At 43.3% G+C, this 17,322-nt stretch overlaps 2 protein-coding genes across 2 annotated transcripts; one reads left to right on the top strand and one right to left on the bottom strand.

Annotated features, from left to right (window-relative positions):
* Nucleotides 1-95: 95 nt before the first annotated feature.
* On the top strand, nt 96-14,771 carry ift140 (intraflagellar transport 140 homolog (Chlamydomonas)). The gene is made up of 30 exons (XM_088360197.1): nt 96-444; nt 871-1,030; nt 1,123-1,344; nt 1,463-1,584; nt 1,654-1,784; nt 1,916-2,091; nt 2,176-2,267; nt 2,340-2,446; nt 2,531-2,673; nt 2,739-2,942; nt 3,078-3,150; nt 3,349-3,440; nt 3,526-3,653; nt 3,721-3,838; nt 3,913-4,034; nt 4,106-4,241; nt 4,354-4,485; nt 5,108-5,322; nt 11,306-11,483; nt 11,566-11,756; nt 12,099-12,194; nt 12,266-12,398; nt 12,464-12,607; nt 12,700-12,828; nt 13,016-13,198; nt 13,259-13,462; nt 13,621-13,830; nt 13,910-14,073; nt 14,156-14,297; nt 14,374-14,771. The coding sequence occupies exons 2-30, from the start codon at nt 884-886 to the stop codon at nt 14,551-14,553; spliced, it is 4,314 nt and encodes a 1,437-aa protein (XP_088216323.1). The 5' UTR covers nt 96-444; nt 871-883; the 3' UTR covers nt 14,554-14,771.
* Nucleotides 5,907-10,690, bottom strand: tmem204 (transmembrane protein 204). Its single transcript, XM_088360199.1, has 3 exons — nt 9,671-10,690; nt 9,291-9,446; nt 5,907-6,868 (listed from the first exon to the last, which is right to left on the bottom strand). Exons 1-3 carry the CDS (start codon nt 9,948-9,950, stop codon nt 6,624-6,626), a joined length of 681 nt encoding a protein of 226 aa, XP_088216325.1. The 5' UTR covers nt 9,951-10,690; the 3' UTR covers nt 5,907-6,623.
* Nucleotides 14,772-17,322: the final 2,551 nt, after the last annotated feature.

Below are 17,322 nucleotides of genomic sequence, written 5' to 3'. Positions count from 1 at the left end.
TTTTGGGGGGGGCTGAAATGGATGAATGGCATTTCCATTCATTTCTCGGAAAAGTGACTCGTCACACCTCGGCCATGTTCGTTAATTTCCGTAACTCCTCCTCCAGTTCAATCTCGGATGTTGTCCGTGGCAACTGCCAGGGACGCTCTCGTAGCCACACACAAGCGAAAACATTTGACAAATAACGGCTGAAAATTAACATATAACTTGGTGGTTTAGGCAACTCTTGTAGGGAAAACAAATCCGTGTCTTGATATGTTGTTTAGAGGAGCGCTGTTGAAGGTTTTGGCTAAGTTTGGGTAATGTATCTTAGCTGACCGAGGTGGTAAAATCCAAAATGGATGCCGCCTGGAGAGAATATGTCGAGCTAGCTCCCGAAATGTAAGATACCTCAAAAAAGGAACACCTCGGATACTGCGTTGGGAAGGAAAGACGCTTTCGAGGGTATGTCTATCTCGTGTGTAAAAAAAAATTAAAAAATGACGTAAATGACTAATTGTAATGCGAGTCGTGAAATGTTCAGACAGTAAAGAGTTATATGAAAACATTTCTGTCGTCCTTATTCGATAATTATGTAATAGGAATAACTTTCTTGCCACTTTAAATTGCAAGCAAGGCTCATAAACTCAAACAAGGAATTTATAAAGTTGGTAGCACCAGGATGCTAACATGCCCCATCAGTACAAAGCTATCAAGTCGTTGTGTCAATTTAATTAAAGCATACTGCAACTACAGGTAAACACAATAGAAATCAGAACAAATAATTTAACATGTTTTGACGTCATCAGTGTGTTAGTGGGTAGCATTTCTTCCTCAGCAGATTCCTTGTATGAATTTGACATGTCATTTATCTTTACCTCACCAACTTAGGTACACTGAGAACATGGCGGTGTATTTCGACCACCGGGTTGAGACCCCTGAAAATTGTGAGGAGCCCATTCAGTTGATGTGGCACTCGACTCTGTCCATACTGGCTGTGGCCTCACGGAACTCCACCACTGGAGGAAATGTTAACATCTACTTACAGCAGGTATATAAGCATGGAGAATGTCCATTATTTGACAAATAGATCATTTCTCTCTGTCTTCCCATCCATTTAAACAACTACCTCTCCAAATGCAGGGCGAGCATGTGGAGAGCTGTCACGTTGAGCGTCCTCACCGCCCCACAATGCTTTGCTGGCATCCCATAAAGCCCGTGTTGGCTCAGGGTTGGGAGAATGGCGAGGTGCTGCTTCTATTGCATCCTTCTGGAGATCAAAATGTCCTGCCGAGCACACACACGGCACGCATCACGCTGTTGGAGTGGAGTTGCTCGGGAAGTCGCTTGGTAACTGGGGACCAGGCGAGTGTCTTATTTTTCCAAAATCTGAAATAAATATAAAACTACAGATCTGAGGATGGCAACATTGAAGACCTCTTAGTGCCTAATAAAAAAATTCTTTGCATGTCTCCACCATCAGAGTGGCGCTTTAGCTGTTTGGAAGGTGGATGCCAGAGGGAGACTTCAAGGGAACCATCAAGTGAAGCATGGATACAACTCCCCCATCACTTGCTGCTTATTCAAACCTGCTCTGCCTGGAGAGTAAGCAGGATATATGACTAACAGTGGGTAGGAAAAATATATTTAATTGAGTACAACTATTTTTAACAGCGACGTGAAAATGCTGGCTCGTGCGTCAGTGAGTGGAGATGAAAACGCTTTGGACATGTTCAGCTGGAAGGGTGCGCCTCTCAAGATGGGGCCGCAGGAGGGCCTTGCTTTTTACGTCAGCACTGCAGATGGTAAGAACAATTCTGATTTTTTAAATGAATTTAGAAATTTGTCTAAGGCTACGGACACTGTCGCTTAATTCCGATTTTTTTTCTTGGGTAAGAGTGCACTGGTTGCTTTCTAAAATCAGAATTCATTATAGGTAAGGTGCACAGCGTGGATGAGCACGGCAAAACAAGCATGCTCCTCAGGATGGATGGTGCCATCAAAAAAATGTACTACCTGGAGACCAGGGAGGTTCTTACTGTGATCACTGACAGTATGATGCTGTCACAGTACACTTTGGGACCAGAGGGGGATGCCCAGGAATTTCAAAAGGTAGGCTCAACAGACAAAAAAAAAAAAACCTTCTTCCATAGTACCTACACACTTTATATTGTTCCCTTGAAAATACTTTCCAAGGTCAAGCTGAGCAGTAAAAGTGGCCAAAGCGTGGACATCGTTTGGGCGCACAATGGTCTTGTTATCACAGCGACAGGGGAGCAACTTCTCAGGTTCTGTACACTCAGCGGACGCAAATACACACTTGCTGGCTTTTTACATGATGTTCTGTCCTGGTTTCGTAGGCTGTGGGATCTCGAGCGAAACGAAAACTACGCCTTGTCACTTGATGAGAAGCTCGGCTTTGAGAGGGGCGAGATGATCAACTGTGTTTCCTATTGTGCTGGGAAAGGTCAAGAATATGTTTGACTGATTCGGATTATCACATGACTGCAATTTCTCAGCTCACATTTCCCATTGCCTTTCACTTCTCCAGAAATTCTGGCTGCAGGTACCAGTCACGGACGCGTAGCAATGTGGAAAATGACGCTGCATTCGGAGCGGAGCAGAAGCGACACAAAAGCCCAGTGGAAGCTTCAGACGCCCACGGAAATCGAAGGAAACGTTACTCAACTGCAGGTACTCCCTTCACACACTTTTTTTTGTCTTGTTATGTTTTTAGTAAATATCTGCTTGCCTTTTAGTGGGGCACCAATCTGAATCTGCTGGCGGCCAACAATTCCAACACGGTGGTGATCCTGCACGAGCACGTGATGTCAGCCCACTGTAGCCAGCAGGTGGCAGCGGTGCAGTTGACGCCGACCCAGCTCAGCATCACTCAGTTCCACACCGGCCTGCACCTGGCTCTGCAGTCCGAAATGCATATTAAGGGTGTGTGTGTGACAAAGGTAAGCAGCCGAGGCCTTTACAATCCAATCAATAGATCCAGATGGATGTCAATAAAATTATTTGTTGTTTTGACTTTTACTAGGTCCTGATAGTTTCAAACATTTCTAATTCATTCTCCCTGTTTATTGTGACAGGATTCTGCCACAGTTTGGAGTGGCAAACAGGTGACTGTGTTTGAGATGTCGGGGGCTGCCCTACATAATAAAGGTACGCCGACCACACCGATTCCGATATTTGTCAGAATAAAATTCCGACAAGCAAATAATTAGCCGATGAACTGAAAAATAAAATTTGGCCATTTTTAAAAGAGCTAATATCAGCAAATTAAATTGACCAATTTATCCGTCCATGTTTTTATCTCCGATTTTCAAGAGCAATCATTTTTTTCGTCTGTTAATTCCGCAGGATCATTCCCTTGTGACTCTCATGTAGTAGCTGTCCATGGTGAGAACCTTTACATGGTGGAACCGAATAGAGTCCAGATCCGCACACCGCAGGTTTGTCGACCCCTCTTGGGGAAGCTGTGGGTTGACTGATTTAATAATTTAACTAAATTATAACCAACCCATTTCCCATGTTTAGGGCACAGTGAAGCAACTCTTGACTTTCTCCAAGGCTGAAGGCAACCCAGTTCTGCTCAGCGTGTGCCAGTCTTACCTGGTGGTCGGCACAGACACATCGCATATCCGAGTTTTTGATCTTACCCGGAGGTTTGTTAAGGTCAATGTTACTCTCGGTAAAATACTTGTTCTGAATCAATGTGTTTTTTAATTATAGAGATGCTAAAGCTCACTGCAATGCCAAGAACCTGGCTGATCAGATTCCCAATTTGGGAGCCCTGCGTTCAGTCAAGTGTAACGCCAACGGTAGCCAAGTCAGCGTTTTAATCACACAGGTGAATGAACAACACCCATTCTCAATTTTCATCCATTTAACTATGAATTCACCAATGAGGCACTTTCCTCTTAGGTGAATGGTCGACCCGACCAGAAAGTGTACTTCTATGACATTGAAATGGACACCGTCACACACTTTGACTTTTTCACTGGGAGACCATCCAGTGGTATCTCACAGCCTGAAGACTGTGAAAGGTAAGTCAAGGTGCTTTTGCCCTTCTGTGTCTGAATTTTTTTTTTAAGTCTGGTTCTGTTTTGTTCCCCAGACAGCAGTTTCAGGAGAGCGAGCTTAGGGGCCGATGCCCCGTATCGCACTTCTGGGACGAGAGCGAACCTCGACTCTTTGTGTGTGAGACGGTGCCGGTCAGCTCAGAAACCTCCTCGTCTGGTTACTGGGAGACGGTAAAGTTAACATTGAATTCATCTTCTGGCTAAATCAGCTTTTGGAGTGTCATGGGTCAGAAATAATAAAGATGATTATTTAACTTTGCATGTCCGTCCTTTGATTTCCCAGGTGGACGTGTCGGTGGTTACGCTCTTCTGTACTCAGGAACACGGCCTCCTTTTGCAAGACTGCTACCACAAACCAGCAGGCCTGCAAGCCCTCCTTGCTCTTGACGTGCCTTATTATTATTTTAGCTGCAAGGTGAGATTGGACAATCCTCTTGTTCCTCAGCCTCGACACGCTGCTTCTGTTTGGAAATCTTGGTTCAAATCTTTGCACCCGCCACTACTACTCTAATGCGCGACTTTGTTTGGTCTAACGTGCACCCCAGCTATTATTTCGGAGGGGTGGTGTCCTTCAATCAGACGTGAGTGCCTGTCCGTGCCTTTCCTTCTGAAAACTAAACATTGTTGATTCCCGGCAGCACAAAAGCGTCCCTGTGTGGTGAATATAGCTTGGTTGTTTTTTGCCAACGCTGTAGTTTGCTTTGACTCCTTCTGCCTTACACCAAAATGGAATGTTTTGGAAATTGAAAGTTTTCAGAAGCCTTAAGATGTTGTGATAACACTGACTACTATTTTAATTTTCGTAATGGCTATTTCGGCCATAATTCCATCGCTCTCATCACAAAAAGAAGTCAAACATGGTGGTGGCAGCATCTTACTGCTGCAAAAGCTGTTAAAAATAAATTAAAAAAAGGTTTTGAAGAAAATAATAATTCATTTTGGGAAAAGGCTGTAAAATGTGGTGAAGCGCTATAAACAATATATATTAATGTAATTTGTATAAACTTCAAATCATGCTCCTCGCTTGTGTTCTAAAGGAGGTTTCCGCCACATCAGCACCAGCAAATCAGAGCCAGCCATCACGGGGCTCCGTTGCCCTCTTCCCCCAAATGGTCTCCAGGCGAGCGCTCAGGGACTTTGAAGGCCTGGAGAACTGCGACAAGTCCACACGCGACGCCATGCTCAACTTCAGCTTCTACCTCACCGTCGGTCACATGGACGAAGCCTTCAAGTCCATCAAACTCATCAAGAGGTAAGAAGTCGCTCGTCCGGTCAGCTCAGAGTACTTTTATCCGGTCATCGTGTTCTTCGGCAGTCCGGTCGGTCCACGGGGGCTTTAGTTCAAAGACCTGACTAAAGACCAACAGGGGGAGTATTGTCATGTTCGGCCTTGACTCTCTATTGGCGTTCTGCACAATAGTTTGACTAACTTCCTCATTGATATCTATTTTTACTACTTTTCAAAAGACTGACATTGTGTTTGATGAATAAAAATGTGCATCTCTATGCGCTTATTGGTAATGGATGACTCTGAATAGAGATCCAGAAACTAGTCCATCTCACTCCGACCTCCTGAGAAATTCTCAGTTGTCTTATTCATATAAACATATGTAGCTCTACTGGAAAAATGCTTGACAGAATTCCTCGAAATGGAGCAGCACTATCAGATACAGACTGGAATGTTTGTATCTCAGACTCGGCGATTTCCTCTTATTCATGTCGTCCTTGAGCTGCAGGTTTATCACCCACCTACATTGCCATTTAGAATATAGACTTCAAAACAGAAGGCGCAATGACAAAATGTTCTGTAGGATGATAAAACAAGAAGATAACCGGCACGTTTAACTTTGACATTTATTGATAAAATATCTGTATTTATTCAACCCTTATGTGGTTTGAAATATGGAAGATCCGTAGGGGTTCTTTACAGATGTAGGATATAATAATCGCAAATATTACTACATCTTAATGACAGCCCTGTTTAATACAGTTTACAAATATTAAATTAGTATATAGATGTACCACAAACAAATGATGTCTAAGTGGATTACAAAAAGTATTGCCTGCTTTTACGTAGAAGTGCATGTCGTTTTAAAGCTTAGGAATAATTTATCCCCTTTCGTCTTAAACATAACTAGAGTAAAATGCAAGTTTCCTATTAAATATTACTTTGACGCATTAAGAAACTTTGCTAGGATGACTCGAATGTTTTAACCTACTAAAGATATAGTAACATTATATTTAGATATCCCGAAGTAGGGGAGGGGGAGAGGTATTATGTTATGATGCTTTATATTCATTCTATCACAACTCCAATTCATAGTCATGGAAGAGGACTTTTGAATAAGTGCACGTAAAATAATCAAGGTCCAGCTTGATCTTCTGCTTGGCGGGAGTTTAAACATCTCAGGCCTGGTCCAAATGGAGCCACCAAGAAATCATAAAGGAAATATTGATTACGTCCAACAGTTGCAGAGCAGCAAACCAAGCACGTTTTATCTCGATGTATGTTGAGCCACCGGAAACCCAAAAATTGAACAGAGGATTTTCTGCTCAACACGGAGAATCCACGTAATCATTGTCCAGGCGGGGGTGGAAAGGGGACGTGAGCGAGCGACTGATGATGATGACCCGCGGCGCCAGGCAATCGTCACGGCGGTGTAAAATGTTCCAGATGAGCATGGCCGCCGCCATTGTAGCCAGCAGGCACGCGACGATGTCCACATAGCAGGAGTAGGACAAGTGTGTGTATGGCCCGATCCTGTAGAAGGTCACTAGTCCAATCACCAGCACAAAACCTATAAAAATGCAAAGAATCAGATTAGCAAGTGACAATTTGGCCACCTTCAGATGTTAATGGCAGTATGGCTTTTTTTTTTTTCCCGATCGTAAATATCTTTAGTGTTGCGCCATGAATAGACACGATAAGACATTTACAAAAATACGAGGGGTGTGATCACTTCTGTGAGATCACCGCCTTTCCTTTGGCACAAAACTGTCTCCCAATTGAATAAACTCCATGATAACATTAAAACAAAGAATTACAAACATTCCCCTGGCTGCATATTGATGCTTGTTTTACATGGTTACTCATTGATGGCTATTTTTACCGGTTCATTGTGTTTGATTCCCGAAATCCTCCACCCATACGATTATCCATTGCCCACCGTACTAATTTGTTTCCCTAACTGCATAATTTTACGGCAATTTTACTATGTACCCAAGACTATCAATCTATTCTCAGCTCCCCAGTGTCAAAACAATCCCAAAAATAATCGCTGGAAATGCGGTTAGTCATTTTCCTGCGTCGAAGGCCAGACTTCATTCATTCTCTACCTACACGCGAAAACGATTTTCATTGTGTCAATCTCTCAAACTGAAACTTCGCAGTGTTTGCTCAGTGGCTCGGTGTTGAACCCGCCTGGCTCCTCATCCAAGAAAATGAGTAACCTCGTCCTGTCCAGGTCGCGGCCAGGGTGGGCTGTGTGAACCTCTCGTTTTGGCACGCACTTATCTCGTCAGCTTCCTTCCCCCTCTTCCTCTTTCCATCCTTCCTTCCCACCCCTCCACACCCTGGCCTTCGAGGCTCTTACATTTACTGGAGGTTTGATGTTATCGCTCACAGAGAAAAATCGGAATAACATTCCTCTTGAAGATTTTTTTTTTTTTTTTAAATTAACATTTTCTAAATGCAAACAATTTATGACCAGCAGTAATAGTAGAAAAAGTACAGTCTGTAAATGAAGTGGAAATTAAATTACTACCCTATGACCTTTTATGACATGACTTTCCAGGGGTGAATAGGTCAACTGTACAGTAAGGGGAAAAAAAAAAATCACTGAATGGACCTGAATGTTGTAAGTTCAACAGTCTGTGAGCGTGTTTGGCACGTATCAAAATGAAAACAATCCAGTGAAAGAAGTTGATAAGGCTTAAAAATATCTCCATTCAAGCTGGCACTCCATTCACTACTACTAGTGTTGATGGCTTGCGGCACGAATTTAATTTCCAGTATTATACTGTTATTTATAATATTTTTGAAGGAATCTTTTTTAATAAGAAAGATTTGATTTGATAGAATCGGACTTTACATACCACAGTTTTTATGTCCTTTTTCAGAACTGTATAAAAGTGCCTGGCGCCCAATCTACATTCTTGTCCATCCCAAAGGTCCTTCCGCAAACTTTTCCCACAAAGGCATTTTCAGCCATTAATATCCGTTGTTTGGTTGGCTTTGTATGTCATCCTCAAACTGCTTTTTCGAACCATATAAGGTCAGACACTGACCTCGGAAGATGCCATTTTTTTCCCAGGAAGCCTTTCTAAATTTAGATAGGAAATAGGTGTGCGCTGTTTCCACCGTATTGTCAACATACGTGAAGACGGTGTCATTGATCATCTCTGACTATCGTCATAAATAGCTACTTAATCATCTCCTAGACATGTTGGACAGGCCACTAAGTCTTGCAATGTGATTCAGTTATTAGTGGGGGTGGGCACTTATGATATAGAATTCATCTAGAGGGAAACTCGTAACTTCTAAAATCCCCAATCACAGCACACACAGTGTCAGAAACAAATCTCCAGGCAGTGTACACACACACACACACGCAACACACTGTCGAAAGTGTCTTTCCCGTGCATTCCCCCTCCCGGCTTTTTCCTTCTTCATCTCGGGGGTTTGCATAACAGGTAGTCACAGACATTTCCTCGTCCTGAGCAGGGATATCCTGGCGCCCACCAGTCGCTCCCTGACTCGCTGCAGCTCTGCCTCATGGGCTCTGGATGAAGACTAAATTTAGACCCCAAGCAGACTGATACGGAGCCAAGTGACGGAGTGTCCCTCGCCATGCGAAGTGGGACAAAAGTCTTGGGACACGACTTCTGATTAAGCAATTTGTCAGTCAAGAATTGGGCTAGTTCATACTAGAAGTATTAAATTAGTAATTGATTAGCGATCAATTTCATCAAATCTATTGATAAAATCACTTCATTGCTTTGTGGTACCTTAAGAAGTGTGAGTGAATTTCCTGACACTTTTTTTCTCACTAGCACAAGTAACAATTTGCCCCCAAGTATCTATTGATATCTTTTATTATTAGTGTCAGGTATCGGCGGCATTCATGAGTACTCGATCGTTTCAAATAAGCGGGCGCCTCTATTTTTGAGCACATTTTTCCTTCTGACTTGGAGTTACTTTACAGAGGTTTGGGCACTTACTGGCTAACTGGAAGAGTGCAGCAATGGCCTCCTCCCACCACTGAGATTCTGGCGTGATGAAGGGCAGCTCCATCAGGCCTAGGAGGAAGATCAGTTGACCCGCCGTCAGGGCCACGGTCGCCATGAGGTTACACGCCCGCATCATGTCGAACTGCACTTGAGGGACCACAGGGGAGACTTGTGTTATCCCACCAACCATCCATGGGCAAAAAAAAGCTTATTGCACATTGGATGAAAAATTGAAGGCCTTGATGTTGTATTTGACACATTGAGATGTTTTATGGACAGGTTATATGAATTAATACAATGTCAGTCTTTTGAAAACATCTGGTTATCACGTTCAATATGTTGAAACAAGAAATATGTTGTATAATGCTTACGTTTGACAGAGCTGCGGGATTCTTGATAGCCAGCATACTCAGAGCCCCATCCCAGACCTTCACATTGTCTCTGAGCCACCTGAGCCTTTCGCCCCGCCTGGAGCTCATCCCGGCCCCTCTCTCCTCCGGTGGGGCACATCTTCCACAGTCCCACGCTCCTCTTACGCCCATCTTCCAGGGCTTGCAGGACCCAGCTAGGGGTGAAGGCGGCCACATTGTTTAGGACCAGGGACAGCAGTGCGACCGCGACCGCCGCAGCCACCAGCCTCTGCACAGCCATGTGACACCCGGTGCCCGCCACTACTCCTCCGCCCTCCCCCTCGGCGGGTTCCGACCCTCGTCCTTCCTCCGGGTCCCGGCTGCTCCCTCGCCTGTCCTCGGGAGAAGCTCCGTGGTTCCTCGGAACCGCCTCCTCCACGGCTGCCACCACCTCCTCCTCCAGCGGATCGCTTGCAAGTCACACAAATGCAGAAGAGGCGAGGGCGTTTTCTTGATCTTTAGCTAAAGAACATCTCCGTTCATCCTCATTCACCAGTCGCCAACTCCTCAGCCTTCCTCTGGTATGCTTGGATCGATCCGACATACGCTGAGGTCCATTCCACTGGCTCCGGATGGCTGCAGCTTGACTTTCGGATGTTGGTTCCTTGGGTCCTTTTCTTGCTGCCCTCACGCCTTCACATCTAATCTTGACTTGTGTGTGTGCAAAGTCCACAAGAAGGATTGAGTCTGCACTGTTGCTAAGAAAAAGCCTGCAAGAAAAAATCCCTCAAACCCACCTCCCCCAGCTTCCTTCTACCAATGCCCCTCTCTGCGTTCCTCACAGCAAATTTTACGAGGCTAGAGTTGATTTGTTGCAGATGTTCAGCGTGCATTAGCAGCAGGTCATAAGCGGACAGCTCCCTCCTTCACAGCCGCTTTAAATGTGCGTGCATGCCAAGGTTTTGCTTTGGCTCAAATCTCCAAAAAGACCCCCCTTGTGGACGTCACAGTCACGGATTCTTTTGTCTGAAGCCCGGGAGGAGGTGTGTGTGTGTGGGGGGGTTCACTTGAAGTCCTCTCTTGTGTGCAACAAACACGTCGGCCACCACAGTCGGCCAGCAACAGGATGTGTTTCCTGAGAGGAAAAGAGGCTGGGAAGAGGGGCCAAATGTGGACCTGTTCCTTCTCTTGTCTTTCCTTTTCTGGCTCTCGAGATGTTGCCGCTCCCCTGCATTTGGAAGCATTTCTCTCATTGTTTTCGGGCATCCATACAAGGCCTGACTATTTCTGACAGGTTCTACACAGATTATCAGGCTCGCCATCGTTTTAGTTTGTACGCCGGTGGCCCAATTGTACATTGGGGGCCTCGAAAGATTTCGACTATTTCCTGTTGCTCAACTTTAATAAACAGCACACATCTGTAGCTGCTGAGGCAATGCCGAGCCAAATAGGGAACAGATGGCTCAGGAATCTTGAACGTTACACAATCACAAAAAGGGGTTCTCCCTTTTGAGCTATATTTGCAAGTTCAAATTGAAATCAGTCTGTAAATATGACTGATATCTCAATCACTTTTTTTTTTTAATTGAATGTTCTATCTGATGACAGATCAAATGCAGTAACCATTTTGCGGATTTTTTTTTTTTTTTTTGCCAGCAAAGCAGTATGGGAAAACATGGCACGCATGTGTGTGAAAACCCGACGGTTGGACGTCGCCCGAGTGTGCCTTGGCAACATGGGAAATGCCAGGGCAGCCAAAGCTCTAAAGGAGGCCGAGGCAGAACCGGAGCCCGAAGCCCACGTGGCAGCCTTGGCCATCCAGCTCGGAATGCTGGTAGGACACCAACGCATCAAAGCTGTATTTTTCTTCCTTTCCTTCATGGAGATGGCGCCCTATCCTTGCTGTTCTCTTCCAGGAGGATGCTGAAAAATTGTACAAAAGCTGTCAACGCTATGACCTTCTCAATAATCTCTATCAGGCGGGCGGTCAATGTGAGAAAGCGCTAGAAATTGCTGAGAATCATGATCGCATTCATCTACGCACCACCTACTACAATTATGCCCGTTATCTGGAGTCCATGGGTGACAAAAACCTGGCCCTGGAGAAGTAAGATGCTTTTGTACTACAGTAGTCACATACATTTATTAATCATATCTAGTCACTTTTGTTTTTCTTTTTTGTGGAGCCTCTCTCCAACTATTCACATTTTTTTTTGGGTCCTCTTTTTAAAACACACGGCATTTATTTTTCAGAGTAATAATTTAGAGTAATAATTGTATTTTTTAGATCGATAATTGGAAAAGGAATTTAAAAATATGTTAAACTGATTTTGGATAAAATTTCCAAGTATATGTACAATTTAAGTGAAGATATTTTTTTTATTGTATATACTTACAATGCTGCAAACTGTTTGGATTGCCCTTCTAATTTGTCCACTCATTGTTCCAGTTATGAGAAATCCGACACCCACCGAGTGGATGTGCCCAGAATGCTTCAGGATGACCCTTTGTCTTTGGAAATCTATGTTAACAGGATGAAAGACAAGTATGTCTACTTAGTATAAACAGACACAAATATGTCCCAATTACATTTCATAACATAATCAATCAACACAGGAACCTCTACAAGTGGTGGGCCCAGTATTTGGAGAGCCAGTCTGAAATGGATTCAGCTCTGGACTTCTACGAATCGGCTCAGGATTACCTCTCGCTGGTTCGAGTTCACTGCTACATGGGGAACGTTCAGAAGGTGAGACAAATTCTTTTGGACAGTTTAAAAGGTAGTTCATTTTTTGAAATGGATTTGTTTGGCAGGCATGCGAGATAGCCATCGAAACAGGTGACAGGGCAGCGTCCTACCACCTGGCTCGGCACTACGAAGGTCACGAGGACATCAAACAAGCCGTTCACTTTTACACTCGAGCTCAGGCCTACAACAACGCCATACGCCTCTGTAAGGTGAGATCATTACTAGCTGGTGTTTATTGATTGTGTTGAGCTGGAGAAAGAATTTTCTTTTTTGTGAAATCTCCACTCGCATTGCCGAATAGGAGAATGGTCTGGATGACCAGCTGATGAACCTGGCTCTGCTTAGCAACCCGGAGGACATGATGGAGGCCGCCTGTTACTATGAGGAGAAAGGGGTCCACATGGACCGAGCGGTTTCGCTCTACCACAAAGTATGTCACTGTTGGTTTTACTCCAGGAAAAATTCTCGGGTTGTTTGCATTCCTTTGTGCATTCCACAGTTCTCCACAAGAGGGCAGCATTAGATTGGATTAGCATAGTTTATAATAGTAGGGCTAGCATGGATATTGAGGACCAGGTGATATAATCTTTGACCTGTATTGTGGCTTTTTTTTGTAGGCTGGTTACGTCTCCAAAGCCCTGGAAGTGGCCTTCGCCACAGAGCAGTTTGCAGCACTTCAGATGGTTGCCGAGGACCTGAATGAAAGCTCGGACCCTGCCCTCCTGGCGCGCTGCTCTGAATTCTTCATCCAACACTCTCAGTATAAAAGGGCTGTGGAGCTGCTGATTGCGGCCAGGAAGGTACCGGTCTTCGTCCGTCTTCATCCGCTGAATTTCATTTGACCGTGTTCTTGTTCTTAGTACCCTCAGGCTCTGGAGCTGTGTGTAAATGAGAACCTGACCATCACAGAGGAACTTGCTGAGAAAATGACAGCCGCCGATTCAAAAGACTTGTCAGAAGAGGCTCACAAGCAGCTGCTGGAGAAGATAGCCGAGTGCTGCGTCCGTCAGGGAAACTACCACCTGGCCTCCAAGAAATTCACTCAGGCTGGAAACAAACAAAAAGTAAGCAATACTTTTAGGTATTTTCTTAAGAATGTGTGATTATTCTTGTATAGCTTTATTTATTATAAAATATATTTTTATGGTGCATCTAAAAAAAATCATCAGGAGGAGGTGGAGAAATTTCAAATTACCAAAGCAATTTTTCATTTTCCTAACAGGCAATGAGAGCTCTCCTGAAATCAGGCGACACGGAGAGGATTGTACTTTTTGCTAATGTTTGCCGTCAGAAGGAACTTTTCATCATGGCTGCCAACTACCTCCAGTCGGTAGACTGGAAAAATCCAGAGATCTTGAAGACCATCATTGCTTTCTACACAAAAGGGAGAGCGCCGCACCTGCTTGCTGGCTTCTATGAAACCCGTGCACAGGTAGGACAATGTTCCTTTCGCCATTCAATGTGCAACTATACAGACTTTTTTTTTTTTTTTTTTAATAACCATAACAAAGGTGGAAATCGATGACTATCAGAACTACGAGAAGGCTCTGGATGCTTTGAGTGAGGCACTTAAATGCCTCTCCAAAGTAAAAACCTCAGACGGACAACAGGAAACCAAACTGACCGAGCTTCAGCGAAAAATCACCCTCATTAAGAAATTTGTCCACGCACGCAAGTAAGCGGACGCACTGCTGTATCTGTCAAACAAAGACATTGACCTCCAACTTTTTTTTTTCTCTTGATTTTCTTGCGTGCAGATTGAAATCCGAAGATGCTGAGGAGGCACTTAACATTTGTGAAGGCTTACTGACGGAACCCGAGTTGGACGCTGCTGTCAGGGTTGGGGATGTTTTCGGTTTCCTGATCGACCATCACTGTCAGCATGGCAACTACAAAGCTGTAACTATTAATATTTGGTTAAGCTCTCCAAATGTAGTTCAATACATGTCCTAGCTACCCTGTATGTTTTCTTCAGGCCTACAGCAAGCTGGAGGAGCTCCAGAATGTGGTTCCATCACAAAACATCCGATACTATGTTAAACAGGCCAGCTTGGACGCCCTGCACAAGCACATGGGTCTCACTATGCATTCTGGGGACCACAGAAATAACGAGAAAGAGGAAGATGAAGTCGAAGAGGACTTGAATGTCACCTAAAATCACGTGAATGACGTCAGACTTTTAAAAAAAAAATCTTCACTAGGTGGCGCTGTTGTCCACGTATCGAAGCCATGCAGACAGTTACTTTCTATGACTGAAATATAATAACAAAAGAGATATACTATACCAGCCGAATTGATTTTCTGAGCACAAAATGTTCTGTGTGTAGATAAATGTTTTGATGCTTTTTCTACAAAGAAAATGGGTCATTTTGTTGTGAAGACTTCACGTTGTGGTGTATTGAACCTTGGCAACATTTCGCTGAAGGACACACGGTGAGTAGCAAATACTCTGCAGCACTTATGAAGAAATTGTCAATATGGATCCACTAGAGCCTCGGTCATGTTTAAATGAAGCTAGATTCAAGAGGAAAACGTGAGTTGGGCATTTTGCATAGCGATACAATTATGTCTGCCTGATTTGATTATCCAAATGTAGCCCCAAGTCAAGAATGAGCAACGTTCCATCAAAGTAGACTACCTGGACAGCACCTCGGAAACCATAAGGAGATGCTGGACTACTTGAAGTCAAGGCAACTCGGGGAGAAGATGTGAGGAATGTTTTGAATTATCTTTCTAAAAACAGAACAAGCTTGTGAAGATGGGGGTGTTCACTCCAAATGCGCATCTGCTCTTTGATTTGATTTTCTGTTGTGGTCTCATGACTTCCTCTTGTGATGTGGTTTTTTTCCTTTCTTCTGTCTTGCGGTTGTAACCGATGTTTGGCCATCAGTGGGGCGATGGGAAAAGAGCAGGAAATCCAAAACAGCCAGCAGAAACCATCTGAGGAAACTAAGATCACAGTCAAGTTCAAACTTTCCAAAATTTAGTTTTTTTTTTTGGGAGGGACCAAAATCACATCTAATCACATCAGCCTTTCCCGTAATGCAAAAAAATAGATATATACATTTTTTTTTTTATTATCAAGAAACATGCTCGTTTTGGTTGTGGCAATGTTCACATATTTGTGTTAAAAAAAAAAAAAAAATTTATTCATAGGACACGTTGGGCTTTTCCTTTTCCAGGTGGCAGTCGTCAAAACGCCGACCCGTTTGACCAATCAGCAGTGAGTGTCGTATTTCCGTATTTTGATATGTGACGAATGTCATCAACTGTCCATGAAAACTGAACCTTCAGCAGGATGCCAAAACCGGAGCAGATATTCCAAGAATCCTGGTCGGTCTTGAGAAGCAGCTGAAGAAGATAACGGATTCCACGATGGTACGTGAAACCTTATCAGCTCTGCGAATCCACCGTGCTCAAAGATCTTGCATCTAATGTTTTTTTTTTTTCCTAACAGGGAATCTCCAAGAAGGAGCACACACTTCTCATCGCCAGAGCAACAGGTGTCCCAGTTGCGAGATAACAAACATCTTGACAGGTCGGAAGGTCACACGATGATTATTTTAGTGACTACTTTTAGACAAAATATCAAGTTAGACATTTTGCATGCAGGTATAAACAAGAGATTGGCAAACATTAATTACATTTTTTTTTTGCAGAAAAGGGAGTTATTTTGCAGAACAAAAAATATCCTAGTGTAGGAAGCAATATCTTTTATTTTAAGTACGCTACCAATGTTTTTCTAAGAAAATGATAGAATTCATTAGAAAAAAAAACCTGGTATTTAAAATGCACATAGGACTTAGTGAAGTTTTAAATGTGAGCTGCCTGGCAAGATTTGGGAATGGCATCCCATTCCACATTTATTCATGTGATCACTAGGTGGTGTGTTTTTGCCCCCTGTGCTCTGCAATTGCCAGGAAGAAATTGGGCCTTGAGAAAAAAATGTCTGGAATGTTTGTAAAGCTTATGTCAATTTCACGAGCTGGGGAGAAGAAAGCGCGGCCACAAAGAGGGGTCACCCTGGTGAGAATAATGTCATTACATGTTACCCAGACGGGTACACGCCCGTCCGTGAACACTTTCCCCTTCAATGCTCTGATGTGAGCGCTGGCATTTTTTTTCCTCCCTCAATGAACGTTCATATATATTGCCTCACATTAGTTGTGAAAGGCCAAAGACTCCCTTTAAATCTCTTTAACCCTTTAGTGGGAATGCATACTTTTTTATTACATACGATTATTATAATACCATTTTTAAATGTTTTAATCATTAAAAAACGTTCTACTCAAAATATAGAATATAGACCAGAGTTTAAATTGCAGTCTTCAAGCTTATGATATTTTTATAAAGTCTACACACCCCCGTTTAAATGCCAGGTTTTTGTGATCTAACGTGAAATCATTTCAAAATCTCACCTGACCTGTACAAAAAGTAAATAAAATGTAAGATGCAAGATATTCCAACCTGTGATAACTGGTGACCGAGCTGTTTGAAATTATTCCAGACACATTTAAACGTGTCACCAAATAAAGTATCTCAATACAAAGCAAAAAAAACTACAGATGTTTATTTGACTTTCCCGTGTTACATAGTATGCAAATATACCCACATAAATTGTATTATTCACATTTACTGATTGTTTACACTCGCAAAGTGTATTACATAACTCACTTGTGGCTATTTCAGTTGATTCAAGAAACTATGTTTACTACGAATTAAAAAAAAAAAAAGTTTATTGACACTAATAAAAGAGCCAAAAAGGGAAATCTGGCTTGAGTCATATAGATAGATATCTTCCAATTGAACCAGTCTGGGGAATTATGGGAACATTGTCAGGGAGTCATACAGACATGTCACCCCAATCCCCTTTTGAGGGGGCACAGCTGCCCCCATCAGAGGAGGGGGTGTGAAAAGTTTGAGA

Source organism: Syngnathus floridae, chromosome 18 (genome assembly GCF_059516105.1).
Source record: "Syngnathus floridae isolate MCC-2025c chromosome 18, RoL_Sflo_1.0, whole genome shotgun sequence".
NCBI lineage: Eukaryota > Metazoa > Chordata > Actinopteri > Syngnathiformes > Syngnathidae > Syngnathus > Syngnathus floridae.
The sequence above is the reverse complement of the archived record's forward strand: the minus strand, read 5'-3'. Positions and strand labels throughout refer to the sequence as shown.